At 32.0% G+C, this 15,348-nt stretch overlaps 1 protein-coding gene across 25 annotated transcripts in view; it reads right to left on the bottom strand.

Annotated features, from left to right (window-relative positions):
* C2CD5 (C2 calcium dependent domain containing 5) overlaps positions 1 to 15,348 on the bottom strand; it is a 100,755-nt gene that overhangs the window by 47,699 nt on the left and 37,708 nt on the right. For 10 of the 25 annotated variants that reach the window (XM_053895478.1, XM_053895480.1, XM_053895481.1 and 7 more), the window contains 2 exons: positions 11,359 to 11,444; positions 5,287 to 5,395 (listed from right to left, as the gene is read on the bottom strand). In XM_053895478.1, coding sequence (XP_053751453.1) covers positions 5,287 to 5,395; positions 11,359 to 11,444 — 195 coding nt within the window. Of the gene's footprint in view, positions 1 to 2,465; positions 2,532 to 5,286; positions 5,396 to 10,711; positions 10,745 to 11,358; positions 11,445 to 13,373; positions 13,566 to 15,348 lie in introns of all 25 variants that reach the window. The other 15 variants (XM_019452206.2, XM_053895464.1, XM_053895469.1 and 12 more) reach the window with 7 other exon arrangements.

Genomic DNA, 15,348 nt, shown 5'->3' with positions numbered 1-15,348 from the left:
TTAATCTCTTATACATCCTTCAAACTGAGCTCAAGAATTATATCTCCAAGCTTCCCTGCCACATAGTTAATTTATGCTGTCCTCTTTAGTTCTGTACCTTGTATCACACCACACCACACCACACCATACCACACACCCATACCACACCACACCACACAGTAAACCATTAACATGTTTTTCTAATCTCCCAGAATATGACCTTTTTGTGAAAACAGGGTTACTGGCATCTTTGCACACCTATCATCTAGCAAACTGGCACAAAATAAACTCTAATAAATGCTTGCATATCATATTTCATGAGATACTATTGTGTGATTAAAAATGTTTTCCTATATCTTTCCACATTTTAGTGTTTCTGGAATAAGAATATCTAATAGTTAATATATTTAACATGGTAGTATTTCCTTCTCTTTCCTCTTGGGAAGCTATCATTAATTGATGATACCTTACATAATAAATGGTGTCGGAGAATCCAGGAAATACAATATTAATGAATAATTTCTCACATTAATAAAAATTGTATCAACAATTATTTTTTTTTACTGATGTGGCCAATTATTGATTTTCTGTAGTAATATAGGATAATAATGGCTAAATATTCCCTAATTACAGAGAAGAATACATAAATGATTTGAACACATTTATCATATTTTTGTTCAGAATTGTATTATTTTTCCTAAACTAATATGAAAATCAGTCTGACTTCTGAGTATGTTCCACTACCATAAAGATTCTAATATCTTAGTCAAAAGCACAGAACTATGAGAACATTAAACTGAAAGTGTCATCTTTTATCTTTTTTTTTTTTCTTTAAGATTTTAAAATAATCTCTGCACCAAATGGGGGCTCAAACTCACAACCCCAAGATCAAGAGTCACATGCTCTACTGACTGAGCCAGGTGTCCCTTATGTTCTTTTAATATTTCTGTAATTCATATCCATCTTTTTTTCATACATTTACTACCTGACTTTATTTTAAATGATGGCAAGATATACTCTTTCCTCAACCGTGTTTCTCCTTGCCAAATTCTGTAATTCTGCTTACAGGCAACAAAGTATTAGACCTATAAGATTTAACTGCTTTTCTACTTTCCAAGACTGTTCTATCATCTAACACACATCTCACTCTAAACATGTTTGGCCTGACAAATTTTAAGCTCCTTAAATTATTAATGATCACTCTGTTCCCAATGTCCTTTCCCTACATAATTAGGCTTTTTCTCTTCCTATTCACTAATCTGCCTAATTTTTAAAAATATATTATGTTATTAAATGAATCCAGCAGGGTATTTTTCCCACTAAAAACCAAGTATAACATATTCCATTCAAAATTATTATTTTAATTTTAATCAGTGTGATAATATACTGGCAAAAACTTGGACAGGAAATAGAGGTAATTTCCCTGACGACTTACCAATTGATAATCCGCAAAGATTGGACCTTATCAGATTGTTTACTAGACTGAACTTAGGTAAATCTGCATGATTAACATGAGTTACTTCAGAGTCGAACATGTGTTACTTACATCAGAACTTACATCCTGGACTCCTAAGAACAAAAAAGTTTACAATATTGAAAAGATTATGGGATATTATCTAAAATGTGAGCCTCTTAGTGTTTTTGTTTCTCTGTAAACAGATATACTTTCTGACACAAAGAACTGGTAAAATTCTTTAGGCAAAATACCAGCTTCTGATACTGAATCAAAATGGTTCCATTATTTAATTCCACAAGTAACATAAAAATTTAGATATTTATATTGAGAATATGCTTTTATCAAAAAGAAAAATTGGCTTTGACTCTAAACCACATCATCAGCTGTAAGGTTATCTTAGTTTCTGTAAAAGCTACAAACTATATCCACAAGTAAAATTACTTAAAAAGAAAATTATATTCTCACATGGAAGGGGAAGGAAGGGAGCTCATGAAAGCTGTTCATCCCCCCAAAATCTCTTACTTGCCAAATTTTGAAACACTTCTAGAATTATAAAAAAAATGGTAATAGTTGTACTTTCATAGTATTTATGGAATACTAAATATATTCAAACCTAAATAAAGTTTAAACATACTTTAAGTTTATCAAGTCTAGCCATTTAATACTAATATTTAACAATTAATATTTCTTTAATCATAAAGCTAATGTCTATCTCATTTACCTTATATGAAGAAACTATCCAAAATGTAATAAATATAATTTAAATTTAGCATTCTGAAAGCTAATTACCTAACATAAGCCATTTATAATTTATGGTATTTCTATGGTTTTGGTTAATTCATTTTAGTTAACACATTTTTATATTTGCATTTCCATGGGAACTGTTAAGAGTTATAACATATGTACTGCAGAATGTGTCTGTATAACTGAATTGATATTAAATCTATTTAATCTAGAACATTTCTAAAAACTTCACTGAGCTGCCATAATTTTTGTCAGCATATGTAGTACTGAATGACCATCAAAATACCTGAATTGAAACTATTCCAGTCTAGCAGTTTGTAAGATCTTGTGTTACCCATAATTCCGACAAAGGCTGAGTTCAAAACAGCAAATTAGTAGATCAGTTTTAGGTGCAGAATAGTAGGAAAAAAACAAAAACAAAAAAAACCACTACAAACAAGAACACAATTGACAATACCACTCGACAGGAACTGGAAAGACACAGACAGCAGAGTTAATAAGAAGTAGAAATAGAAAGAGAAGAAGGAGCATGCTATCATAATCTAACATTAACTAAAGTCTAATTGTTTGAGATAATGACCTTGATTTTTAAAACCACCCCATTCTTTTCCTTGTTGTATATATCATGTTTGCTTAATATTTAACAAAGGAGAAAATTCTAAAAGAACTCCAAAACAATAATCCATAGTTAGCAGGTGGTAGTGGTTTTAAAATAAGATTTTTTTTCCTTCTACACTTAGTGTAAAATGAAAATTTCCCATATTCACTAGTCAAAAAATAACTGCAAGATTCATTTGAGAGTGTAAATACGGCACTTTTAACATTAGCACATGCATTTCAATCCATTGTAAGTTTCTCTCAGCAGAGTAACTCAGTGTCATAAAATTAATACATCATCATCATGGTAGATGCTAATCTAGAGTTCTTTTTGTGTCAGCATTCAGCTTTTTTCAACAAATTAAATCTTTTTCATAAATAATTATTTATGAAACATTAAGAGCATTAAAAAGAGTTCTTAAGAAAATGTCCTTTTTTAATGCATAATACCTACATAAAACCCCCAAAATGTGATATTTATATCAAAACAATGTAATATTGAAACCATTAGAATATATAGCTGATTTGTATTTAACTGAAAATAAAACAAAATTAAAATATAACTTATATATCATGAAAGAGCATTTATATATCTATGCCCATAACCTTTTGGGAAACAGCATATAAGTAACTGAAAATTTTTGAATTTTCATGTGAATTGAAAAAATTTCTGAAAGGGAAGGAAAGGAAGAGAATGTGTAAGCTGATAATTACAATACACAAATTGTATTCTGTAATAAGGAATACTGTTTTGTTCCCTGGGCCTGGATTCTTACATTTCTCACACCACTAGAATAAACTGGCAAGTATGATAAACCGTAAAAAAGAGTTTGTTGTAAAAAGCAATGTGATTTTTAATATAGCTCTCTACTTAACTTATTTAAACAACCCTTGTTTGTTCTCCCAGACTCTATAGCTTACTCAGAGTACATGGAAGCAACAATAAAATAAAAATGTTTTCAGTAAACAGAAGATACCACCAACAGTTAAATATACTCCTGAAACCATGTTTGGAGCTTATCAGTGGGTGCCAGCTATAAAAATATTTGAGTCAATGGTGCATAGAAACACAGGTAACAAGCCTTGGGTCACACAGTTAATGTCAGGTATATTAACTCAGTATTTCCTTGCACTTTCCAAATAATTCAAGTTCCCAAACACAAAGATACGGAACTTGCAGTGTCTTCAATGTCTCAACACATTAAACTGGCATCATTCATATACAAAATGCCTTTAATTACTGCAGAATATACAATACTACGTTAAGAAAAGACCTCAAACTGGCCAGAAAAAATAAGGAACATCGGAAAAAAATAACAAACCAGAGAAGAAAAAGAGAAGACTAATGCTTAAAGTATGTATTTGTTCAGCTTCAGAGTTAAATAATCCTAGCTACTATTGCTCTCCTAAAATCTCATTCAGAGTCTGGAAAAAATTCCATTCTGTTTCTCTATAACTATTAACTCAAATGACATCAAACCACTTTTACTTTTTTTTTAATTAAAAAAAAAAACTGCATTAACTTTTTCTTTTTTAATTTAAAAGGATGGTAATGCTCTGTATCCTCAAAATCACTATCAGCAATGTTTTACATAAAATAGTTTCAAAGCATTTTTTTCCTTTTGTAGCTGTCAGTACAAGCCTCAGGAAGAGGTTATTGGAAGTGACAATTCAAAATTTTCAAAAGCATGTATGCATATGTGCCAAATAAGAATACTAACATAACTTAGGTCTAAGGTATATCATCAAAATAATAAGTGGCTTGAATGAGTTACTGGGAATCCAGTCAATGAGAGATGCAAGAAAACGCTCCAAACAGAAAATTTCTACCACACTTTTCATGCTTATTTTATATTCAGAAAAACCACCAAAGCATTCCTAATCCAAGGGCCTGAAACTGAGACTGGTTTGAGGCCTTTCTTTTATAATCATGGCCCCATGTTTTAAAAGAAGTGGCCTACTCTTCTTACCTGTTTGCTTATATAGAACAAATAGCTACAGAAAAGAGGTCTTTTCTCTACGAGAAAGCAGACAGCACTTTTTTTTTTTTAATTCTTAGACAATACACAATGTTTACAATTAAATTTCAAAAGAACACTTGCTTTTAGGAATAAGGAAATTACTAAAATAATCCACAAAGAGTTATTGCTAATGAAAACAATTAACATCTTAAGATAAGGGCTGCAATGGTCAAACTGTAAAAATTTATTATCTGTCTGGGTCAAATAGCAGACTCAGAAGTTAATTTAAGGATTCCCTCAAAGTGTTAACTAGGCCAAAAATGAATCAAAATTTGTTTTATATAAAAAAGCAACTAAAATATACTTCTACTTATTTGATTATTTTTAATTAAGATTACTAGAAATACTTAAACCAACATGTGCCAGTTTATACTTTCATTTTCATTTCTCTTTTCAGATAGATTTGATTCTTTAAAACTATAAAAATCAATTTTAATAACCACAGTTAAAGTAAATGAAACACTGAAAACAAACTCTTAAAGAACATACCAGGATTGTGGATGCGGTCCAAAAGCTTCACAGAACGTGCACTAACAACACCCCCAACATGCACGAGAAATCCAGGAGGAAATGCCGTCAAGGTAAAAAATGGAAATTCCTAGTAGAAAGAATGGGGGAAAAATATAACTGACCATGTGCAAAGTACAAAAAATGTGCTTGTTAAAAAGCCTGACCCCTTTAGATTATATTCATATTGTGAGATATGAATTCTATCCGTTAACAAAAGGCCACCAGTTATACCTCACTCATGCTTTGTAATTAAAAGTTTCCTTGGATGTTTGGAGTTCCTAATCCATTTTCCCATATATATCATGTTACACAGAATCCAAACACTCTTCTTATCAATTCTCAATGAGGAAAAAACAAAAAAAGGTTCTCCGAGTTCCAGTTTGAGATATGTGAACACATTCTTCCTTTCTCTCAATCTCTTACACTGATGCAAAATCACAGTGAGATGAGGGGATTCCCCTGCCCTTCTACTTCGGGTCTGCTTTGCAGTGGGGCAGACACCTCCTGACATACACACACCCAATTCCAGGCTACTGGTAAAGACACTGAAGGACTGGTGCAAGAGATCTACAAGAATGTGGGACTGAAGGAGGAGTGAGAGAATGTGCAGTGTGGGTTAAGAGATTCACAGAAAAGTGAAGGACAAATACCAAGTTGAAGTGGGCAGAGAATCACTGTGTGAGATTATTTACTCTATCAACAACGAGCAGCAGGAGAAAACTTAAGTTCACAAATGTATATTAAGGAAAAGGGAGAAGTATGCAGATGACAGCAAGGGAGGCAATAAAATCCCACAAGTTCTTCCAAGTTTTATTCTCCCCTTCTCTCTCAGGGATATCTTTCAATCTCATCAATACAGAGGCAAGAGAGAAATGGTAGAGAAAGGAAATTCATTGAAATAGCACCAGGAAGAAAGGGGAGCTCCAGTGGCTCTCCAAATATGGAGGCATCTCATATTACACAAACTGGATGCAAGAAAAGGAAAATTAGTATCCAACTCAAATGGCTACAAGATTAACATAGATCACTTAAACAGAAATCACTTACCAGTAGCCTCAGCTATTCAGAACATAACTTAGAACTGGAAAATAAGCCAACCAGAACTCTCAACAGTCAAAAAAGAACTGTTATAGTTCCAAGTACTAAAGGTTATGTATTTGATTCATAAGAGATCCCTATAGATCATATCCACACTATGACATACAGTGATTATAAATATACAATTATAGGAACGTATTTTAAAATCTATCAGTATCTTTTTTTCTGGACAACAGCAGATTAAATGCAGCAAATGAAAGCTGGGAGATAAAGAGATACAGAGTACTACTAGAAGCAAGCACATTAAAAGCAGCAAGTACCGACTGAGTGCTTAAAGCATGGAAAATACAAACTCACCAAAGCATAATTCACAAAGCACAGCAACTTGGAGTCATTTAGCACAAAGGCAAACAGTCCTGCACACTTCAGTAACCCATTAAGAAATAGTATAAAATACATATATACATATGTGTCTATATCTATAGACACACATGAATTTAGAAATAAATTCAGACAGAATTTGTAAGGAATCTTTAAATTAACAAGGGTAAGAAAAACCTAGGCTACATCAAAAAAAATTAAAAATCAATCTATGGAAATGGATAGGTTTGGCCCACCTGATAGGCAAAAGGAAAACCATGAAAAGATAGGAGAACTTCAATTACATTATTATAAAATGTTTAGTCAAAATACCTCCTTACTTCCAATTGAACTTTTTAAATACTTAGTAAGTTTTAAATGGGAAATATATAAGTAAACTTATGCTATGAGAAATTTAAGTATTTTAAGTATTTAGGACTCTAGGATTTTTGTTTTTCAACTTTAAGTACACAGTTTTTAAATTTTCTCAAAATACTGAGGCCGAAGTATAAAAAAAAACACTTTACATTTAATCTTTATACTTAAACATTTTGAATATTCTGGACAAGAGACACCGGAAATAAAATTTTTATAAGCTACATGAAAAGCTGTACTTCCTTCTAAAACTAAGAAATAAGTTAGGTAAATTGACATATTAGAAAACATGCGCATATAAGAATTTAGGTAAGGGGTGCCTGAGGCTGAGTCGGGTAAGCATCCGACTCTTGACTTTGGCTCAGGTCATGATCTCGCAGTTCGTGAGTTCAAGCCCCATATTGGGTACAGCCTGCTTGGGATTCTCTCTCTTCCCCTCTCTTTCTGCCTCTCCCTTGCTCATGCCCTCTCTCTCAAAATAAAAATAAAAATAAAAATAATTTTTTAAAAATAACTTCAAAAAAACAAAGAATTTAGAGAAGTATAAAAATGAACCTAAATGATTTTTCTACTTGAGATTCTGATTCTTCTCCCAAATTCCAGAAGACAGATAAAGGGACAAGAGGGAAAGCATCATACTAGAGCTGGTGGTCATAGCAGAAAAAGTAGGGGAACGGCTGCCCAAAGACATGGACACCCACTCTGTCAATTTAAACTCTGTCCTACACGTCCCCAATTCATCCAATCAGCACACCTACTTTAACACCCAATATTTAACCTGGTGTAAAAAAAAAAATGGCATTGTTATGGAACCAAAATGACATTTTTAGATAACTCTCTCATAAGAACTACAGATGAACCTACAGAGGACTGTTAAATACCTATCATCTCCACCCCCATCACCAGTGACTACTATGGCATAGTTACAAAGTGCCAGCCCTCTGCAAAGTATCTTAAAATTATGCTTTATAATCTTTCCCACACCCTAAAGTAAGAGTTAAGAGGGCCTAGACTCTACATGAGCAACAAATCTTATCATATGGCTTCTTGTCATTTTTTATTAAAACAGTGAGGCAAGGAGCTGGTTTTAATCTCTAGTCTATCATAACACCTGATGAATTTATAGGTTTTCGTCCATTGAAAAGAACAGCTTCCGGGGTGCCTGGAAGTGCCTGACTTAACAGCTAAGCATCTGACTTCGGCTCAGGTAATGATCTCACGGTTGGTGAGTTTGAGCCCTACATCAGGCTCTGTGCTGACAGCTCAGAGCCTGGAGCCTGCTTCGGATTCTGTGTCTCCCTCTCTCTCTGCCCCTCCCCTGCTCAGAGACCACAGAAGACATTTTCTCTGAAGAGTCCTAATATTTAAAGTGCCTTCCCTTGTGCTACCTAGGTAAGAATTCATATGTTGATATCTTGACATAAGCCAAGTGCATGCAGTGTAAATCTATTTAATACTATGTGTCCAAAGACAGGCTAGTTGGAAAATCTGGAAACACAATAGGAATAATTTTTTAACATTTAAATAGGATTTTTCTTAAAATACATTTAAATCATTTATTTTTTTATCAAATATATTTTTTATTATCCTGAGATACCTTGGTCAACTTTCTAGATATAAAACCCCATGCCAGGTTCCTACTATGATTTATTGCATAATTTTACTCAACTTTTGCAAAGATCATAATTTATCAAAAGAGTTTGCTTTATATCAATGTTTCCCAAAGTATGTTCCTCACTAGCAGGTATTTTAAGTGGAATATTCTTGTAAACTATATTTGGAAATACTAGGTTAAACCAAGTCAACTAGGTTTCTTTACTGAAGAAAAATATACATCCCAGCATCTGAAAAGTAACTTCATTTTTCCTAGAGGTGAAAGAAGAGTCATACTGAAAAATAAATCTATTTGCTTTACATCAAATAGTTCATAGGTGGAACCTAAATCTAAATAAAACTTTTATCTCTATATCTTATCTCCTAGTAATCTGACACCTATCGCCAAGATCTTGTCAAGTTATTTTTTACTGATTTTGTGAAAGAAAAAAGATAACATTTTTATTTTTGATAACTCCTACTTGAATAACTCATTAAATAAAAGATGCTGGACAAAGTTTCTCAAGAAAAAAAAAAAGCCATACAATTTATTAAGGGTGGCAAAGGGTAGAAAAGAATATTTTAAAAATGAATATAAAAAATGGTATATCATATGTGCAATTTGATCTAGTATTCAAGTTGGCAGAGTTAAGGCATATCTGAACTCATATGGGGAGAATTCTTCATACTTCTGTACAAATCCTTCCCAAAACAAAGACATACATACTAATGGTAGCCATAGCTTTTCAGGAAAGCTAAAGATCATAATGCTTGTCCTATTTTTTATATACCCAGGATAGAGAGGTAGTTTCCGAAACTCAAGTGACTACTGCAGGGTTAGGTAACATAAATATATTGCCAACTCAGGTTTTACGAAGTTGTAAATGAAAACTAGAGTTTTCCCACATCTTTACCATTAATTCCATGAAGAGTATCTAATAATGTATGCCTCATGTATTAATGTGTCCAAAACTTTAAGAATGTTTAAAACCATACTTGAAAACATAAATTTTATCCAAACTAAATCTAAAATAGTTTTAACTGATTAGTATTTTCTTTTCTTTTAAAGCTAGGTGTTTTCAAAAGTTCCTAATATAGATAATGAAGTCACAGGCACAACATACAGGCAAAATCTCACATCAAACATCAAGGCAACCCAAATTTTTCTGTTCTTGTGAATTCTAGAATGATAATTACAGGAAATGCTCCTTGTGTAAGGAACTCTGTAGAGAGTGTAATACTGGGAGTGGGGGAGGAGGAAGAGCATTCTAGCCTAAAAAATGAGAAGTGAACACGCACACCTTCACTCTGACCCTCTTCTCTGTATTTCTAGTCTTTTTCTATATTTGGTTTTAACAAATGGTTTGAATGGTTAAGTGGGCTTTGGCAGGAGAGTAGCTGGTATGCCTGCAAGGTGCGAAAGTAGCTCAAAGGCAATTGCTGCCTGATAGGTACAAAGCAAACAACTGTGTGCAGCTAAAGTCTCATCCTTCTGCTTAGCTCAGCTTTCCTCTTCCCTAGCTTTGTCTAAAGGGCAAACTGCATACAGGTACTTTCAGCACAGGAAAGAAAGTCTAAAAAAAGTCTAAAAAAGAAGTTGTTATATTGTTTGTAATAATAGGATCTGAAAAAAACTATTCTCAAAAGCTAAACTCTAGAGAAGAAATACCTGTGTTTTATAGAATGCATTCTTTTGTAGGTATTTACTATGTTTTATCTTTTTTTTTGTAATGCTAGTAAAAAATGGAACATGTAAAAGAAAATTCTATAAATGCTTATAACTTCCAAATCAGACACAATGAAAGCTATGAACTGTGCCTTAAAATAACTGACATAACATATAAGTAATCATGCACTGCATTAAAGAGAAAAAAAAATGAGCCTCATAGTGCTGATAAATTTTTAAAAATTGCATTACGGAAAGAAAAAAAGCTGGCAACATTTGTTAAAAGCTTAAATAAAACTTAAATGATCAAGATTAAAACTAGAAAAGCTACCAATACAAGAAACAGGCTCTCACACATGTTCAGAAACATACCCGCCTTCTACAGAACCTATGAGGCGATCCTCCCTTAGCAATGAAGTTTATATAAAAAACAAAAAATAAAAAGAGAAAAATCATCCAAAAATTTTAACTATTCATTTTCCCATTTAACATTGTTAACTAAACATTAAACTTATAATAATTAAAGAGATGTATTCACATACCAAATAACCACAATGTTTATGTTAATCTGTAGAAATACGGAATCTGTGCATTTTTTACCCCTAAGAGATTGGCCAGCCATAAGAATTATTTTAGCATATAAACATATTAATATATTAAAGAATTATTTTAATATAATATAACTAAAATATTTTTTCTGAGAAAACTCTATTTCCTTTTATATACTATAATTTTAATGCAAAATTAGAAATGACTTCATCATTCAATGGATATTTCCAAATAGACTATTTCTAATAAAAGACTGGAGGACAAAACAAAAAAGTTACAGAGCTATTCCAAATTAAAAGTAATTATTCATAAACAAATTACTTTGATACCTTAAATAAATTATGGACTGCAAAATTACATTATAGGTACATAATCAAAACTAACTTATGGAAATAAGTTAAAAATGCATGGAAGCATACTAAAAAAACACATTAACAGTTTAAGAATAAAGAATGTTGAGCAACTCTTACCCTTTGTTCCAGTGCTGACTGAGTCTGTTGTCTTAAAAGAGCTTTAAACGGCCCCCCTTCTTTTCCAGCACTACCACTTCCCATTCCTACAGAACATCGGTACATAAATAACAACCAAAAAACAGCTATAGAAACAAAGTTTCAATTGCATTCATCTTCATAAATATCATGAGTCGAAATCTATTAAAATGATCCAAACTTTAAAGTACTTCATATAGCAAGTATTTTACTCGATTTTATTCACAAAGTTTTCTTTAGAAGCAAGATGTCAAAGCCATACTGATCACCATTGGTTTTGGACTCAATTTGTTCTAAACCTTATTTTTTTAATTATGTTAATGTGATGAATTTTTGTATAATAGTCAACTTTGAAAAGTTGAGTCTTCTAATATAAAATAACCAAGATACTACCAATTACAGTGAGCCTTGAACAACATGGGTTTGAACTGCACAGGTTCACTTACATGTGGATTTTTTTCCAGTAAATACAGTAGAGTACTGTAAATGTACTTCCTCTTCCTTATGATTTTCTTAATGACATTCTCTTTCCTCTAGCCTACTTCACTGCAAGAATACAGTATATAATACATATGTACAAAATACGTGTTAATCGATTATTTATGCTATCAATAAGGCTTCCAGTCAAAAATAAGCTATTAATAGTTACACTTTGGGGAATCAGAAGTTATAAGTTTATGTCAGCTTGTCCAGGGGTGTGTTGTTCAAGGATCAACCGTCCCTCGCTATGCTAACAATTTAAGAATACTAAAAGAATGTTTAAAAGTAAATACAGAGAGGATAAGCACTAATTGTGCTCACTTAAAATATTCCAAAATTCTCTAAAGAGCATGAGTTTTAGGCAATTTTGAAATATAGTTCTATCTATTTTCTGATAACTTCCCATTCCTAATATATCGTTCATGACAAAACACTATTAACATTCATAATTTTTAATAATCATTTGTAAAAACCAACATAAAAGTATTTTTAAAAACTAAAAATCACAGACATATAATAGACACATCACAAATGTACATAGTTATGGATGAAAGAATATTTCCCAAGCTCTTAGATGTATTTTTTTAAAGACTTAATTTTTCATTTCTTTCCCTACTTTAATTTTATTCTTTTGATAATACCAATAGACCAATTATGGTCAAAGAATTATAGAAAGCAGGGGATAGGTGAGAAACTAATACTCTACAGACTGGAATTAACAGTTCAATCCCAGCTTTTCAAAACTGAAGATACATACAGTCAGATTTACTGCAATGACTTCAAAAAGGAACTAATTTACCTTTACATTTTTAGCTGTTCTTGGATAAGGAAACAAATGTTAGCATGTGTATAGTCCCATTCTGTTCTTTAAAAATAAAAAAGAAACGTATTTTTCTTTTAGTAACCTAAACATGATTTTTAGAGACTATACAATACTAAACATAGAAATGAAACTAAGATCTTTATATGAAGCATACTGAAAGCCATAAAATAAAATGTAATCTTGTAGAGATAAACAAAACATAAGAAAATACAGCAGAATAATTTGAAAATTAATGCAATGGACAGAAAAAAATGGATAATGAAAGAATACCACCAAAATGAGACTTAATCTGATTCAAACAATAATTTACTAATGTAACCATATGGCTTAGCAACATGATGGTGCAGGTCCAAAGTGAATGGAGTTGGTGTGAAGGGAAAGAAAGTAAAGCATCTAAAACAGAAACTCTAGTAATGAGAACCTAATAATCATTGGAAATATACAGATCTATGTCCTCAGATATATAATTTTTTAGTATATAAAATAATTTCAGAATATTCATAATTATCCATCAAGTAATCCTCAATCACATCCTCACGATCATTCTAATCATTTAACTCTGTCCACCAATAAGAAAAATAAGAAGTATGCCCTGTATAAAACACCCAATACTTCTTTACAATATGAAATAATTAATCATTTTAAAGGTGATTTAAAATAAAGGGATTAAAAAGCTGACATAATGTGATCCTACCAGAAGCAGCCAGGAACAGCTCTTCACTGAAAGAAACACTTTTCCTCAGAACTGGGCTGACAAGGCTAGAGTGATGAGGGGGAAGGCTAGACTCCGAGAGGAGGAGACAGGACTTTTTAAGATGAAGGGAACCACAAGAGAGAGAGGGGGAGCTGGGACACAGGTAAATCCTAGGCCCCTGTGGGTAAGGTGCTGTAGAGGAAAGTAGCAGAGAAAAGATGCAGATTCAGAAGATGATCAGAAAATGCAGGATAAGGAAAGCAATGATGAAGCAAAACATAACAGTAAAAATGAATTTTAAAATGCTTACATAAATTACACTAAGCATAGGAAGTCATTAGCAAGACCATCTACCCAACATAATATAAATAAAAGGCATAGTCTAAAACTTTTACAAACTCCACATTCATTAAAATTTTTTAAATCAGGATTTAAATTAGAATTTTATGCCATTCTAATCACTTTGAGATGATTTCTCAAAAACACTTAAATTACCTACCCTTTTTTTTTTTTGCTTAAGAATGCATAAAGTTAAAATGTGCACTTCATAAATTTTTAAAGCCAGAAACTTGTTGCCTCAAATACAAACATCATTTAAAATGGCAAAGTTCAGTTCTTCAAATGTTACTAAAATATATCACTTATGAGTATTTTAATTGAATACCCATAAAAAAAGCAAATGACCACATTAAACAGTTGCCATCATTAATTTAAAAAATATAGACATTAGCTTCTTTCTATCCAGATTTGAGATATATGTTACTACTTTTCTTTTTCCTCTAAATTTTAAATGCTAAAGTCTGATCATAACACTGATCATAACACTTTACAAAGACTTTCATACCTAAGGTGCAAATACTCTCTAGATTACAAAAACTACAAATGGTTAAAAGCCTGATTTTTTTTTTTAAAGTAAAAAATTAGCTTGAGTCAGCTGTCAAATCAATATCTTAACACTAGTATTCTAAAATTCCATTCCTACTAGTTGAGTACTTGGGAAAAAATATGAAAATAAAACCTGGTAAAATGTCAAAAATTAGAAACTATAGAAATAAATCAATATGAATTTTTTTAAATGATACCTACATGAAAAATAGATGATAGCTTTAACTACAAATAGAAAAACAACTTTCTCAGTCTAAAGCTTTATTAACTTATTCTATTTCTGGCTCCCCAGTTTACATAAATCAATCCTAGTCACCTTGTCTCCACTATTTCTCAAGAGACTGATTTTGTATATAGGTAAATTTGAAGGCAGAGAAACATGAAATACATGCTCAATTATAGTTTTAGAAGTTTTAAAACAATCATAATTTTGCCATTTCAGATCTCCTTTGGAATGGCCCTCAGGAATATTCAAAGATATTTAGGGACTCATGATAAAGCCAAAAGACTAAAAATTGCTAATGTTCTATAAGTATGCTACTAAAAATAGTGAATAGCATATGACAGTAGCAAAACAAAATAATTTATTTAGAGGCAGCTGATGAATACAGACATATATGAGAATAATAACTATTATACATAAATCTTTAAAAACTAAAGCTTTGGAGCTAGAAAATAAAATGCAATAAAGTTTTCATTGATAATACAATTGCCTAAGAGAAAGCTAAGAGAATCTGATTCAGTTAATTTCTTACTTCATAATCTTTCCATACTTGGACTTTTTGGTGAATTAAAGAAAAGGAAACAGAAAGACCAAGAAAATATTTTCAAAAATTTATCTGTGGGGGGCACCTGGGTGGCTCAGCCGGTTGAGAGTCCGACTCAAACTCAAGTCTTGATCTCATGGTTCCTGAGTTTGAGGCCCACATCCGGCTGGCTGCTGTTGGCGGCAGCAGAGAGCCTGCTTGTTTCAGATCCTCTGTCCCTTCTCTCTCTGCCCCTCCCCCACTAGCGCTCTCTCTCAAAATTAAACATTAAAAAAAATTCATTTGTGGTATGGCAAAGAAAAATGAAAACAAGAATACTGAAA

This window comes from Panthera pardus, unplaced genomic scaffold (genome assembly GCF_024362965.1).
Source record: "Panthera pardus isolate Hobbes unplaced genomic scaffold, ASM2436296v1 HiC_scaffold_6, whole genome shotgun sequence".
NCBI lineage: Eukaryota > Metazoa > Chordata > Mammalia > Carnivora > Felidae > Panthera > Panthera pardus.
The sequence above is the reverse complement of the archived record's forward strand: the minus strand, read 5'-3'. Positions and strand labels throughout refer to the sequence as shown.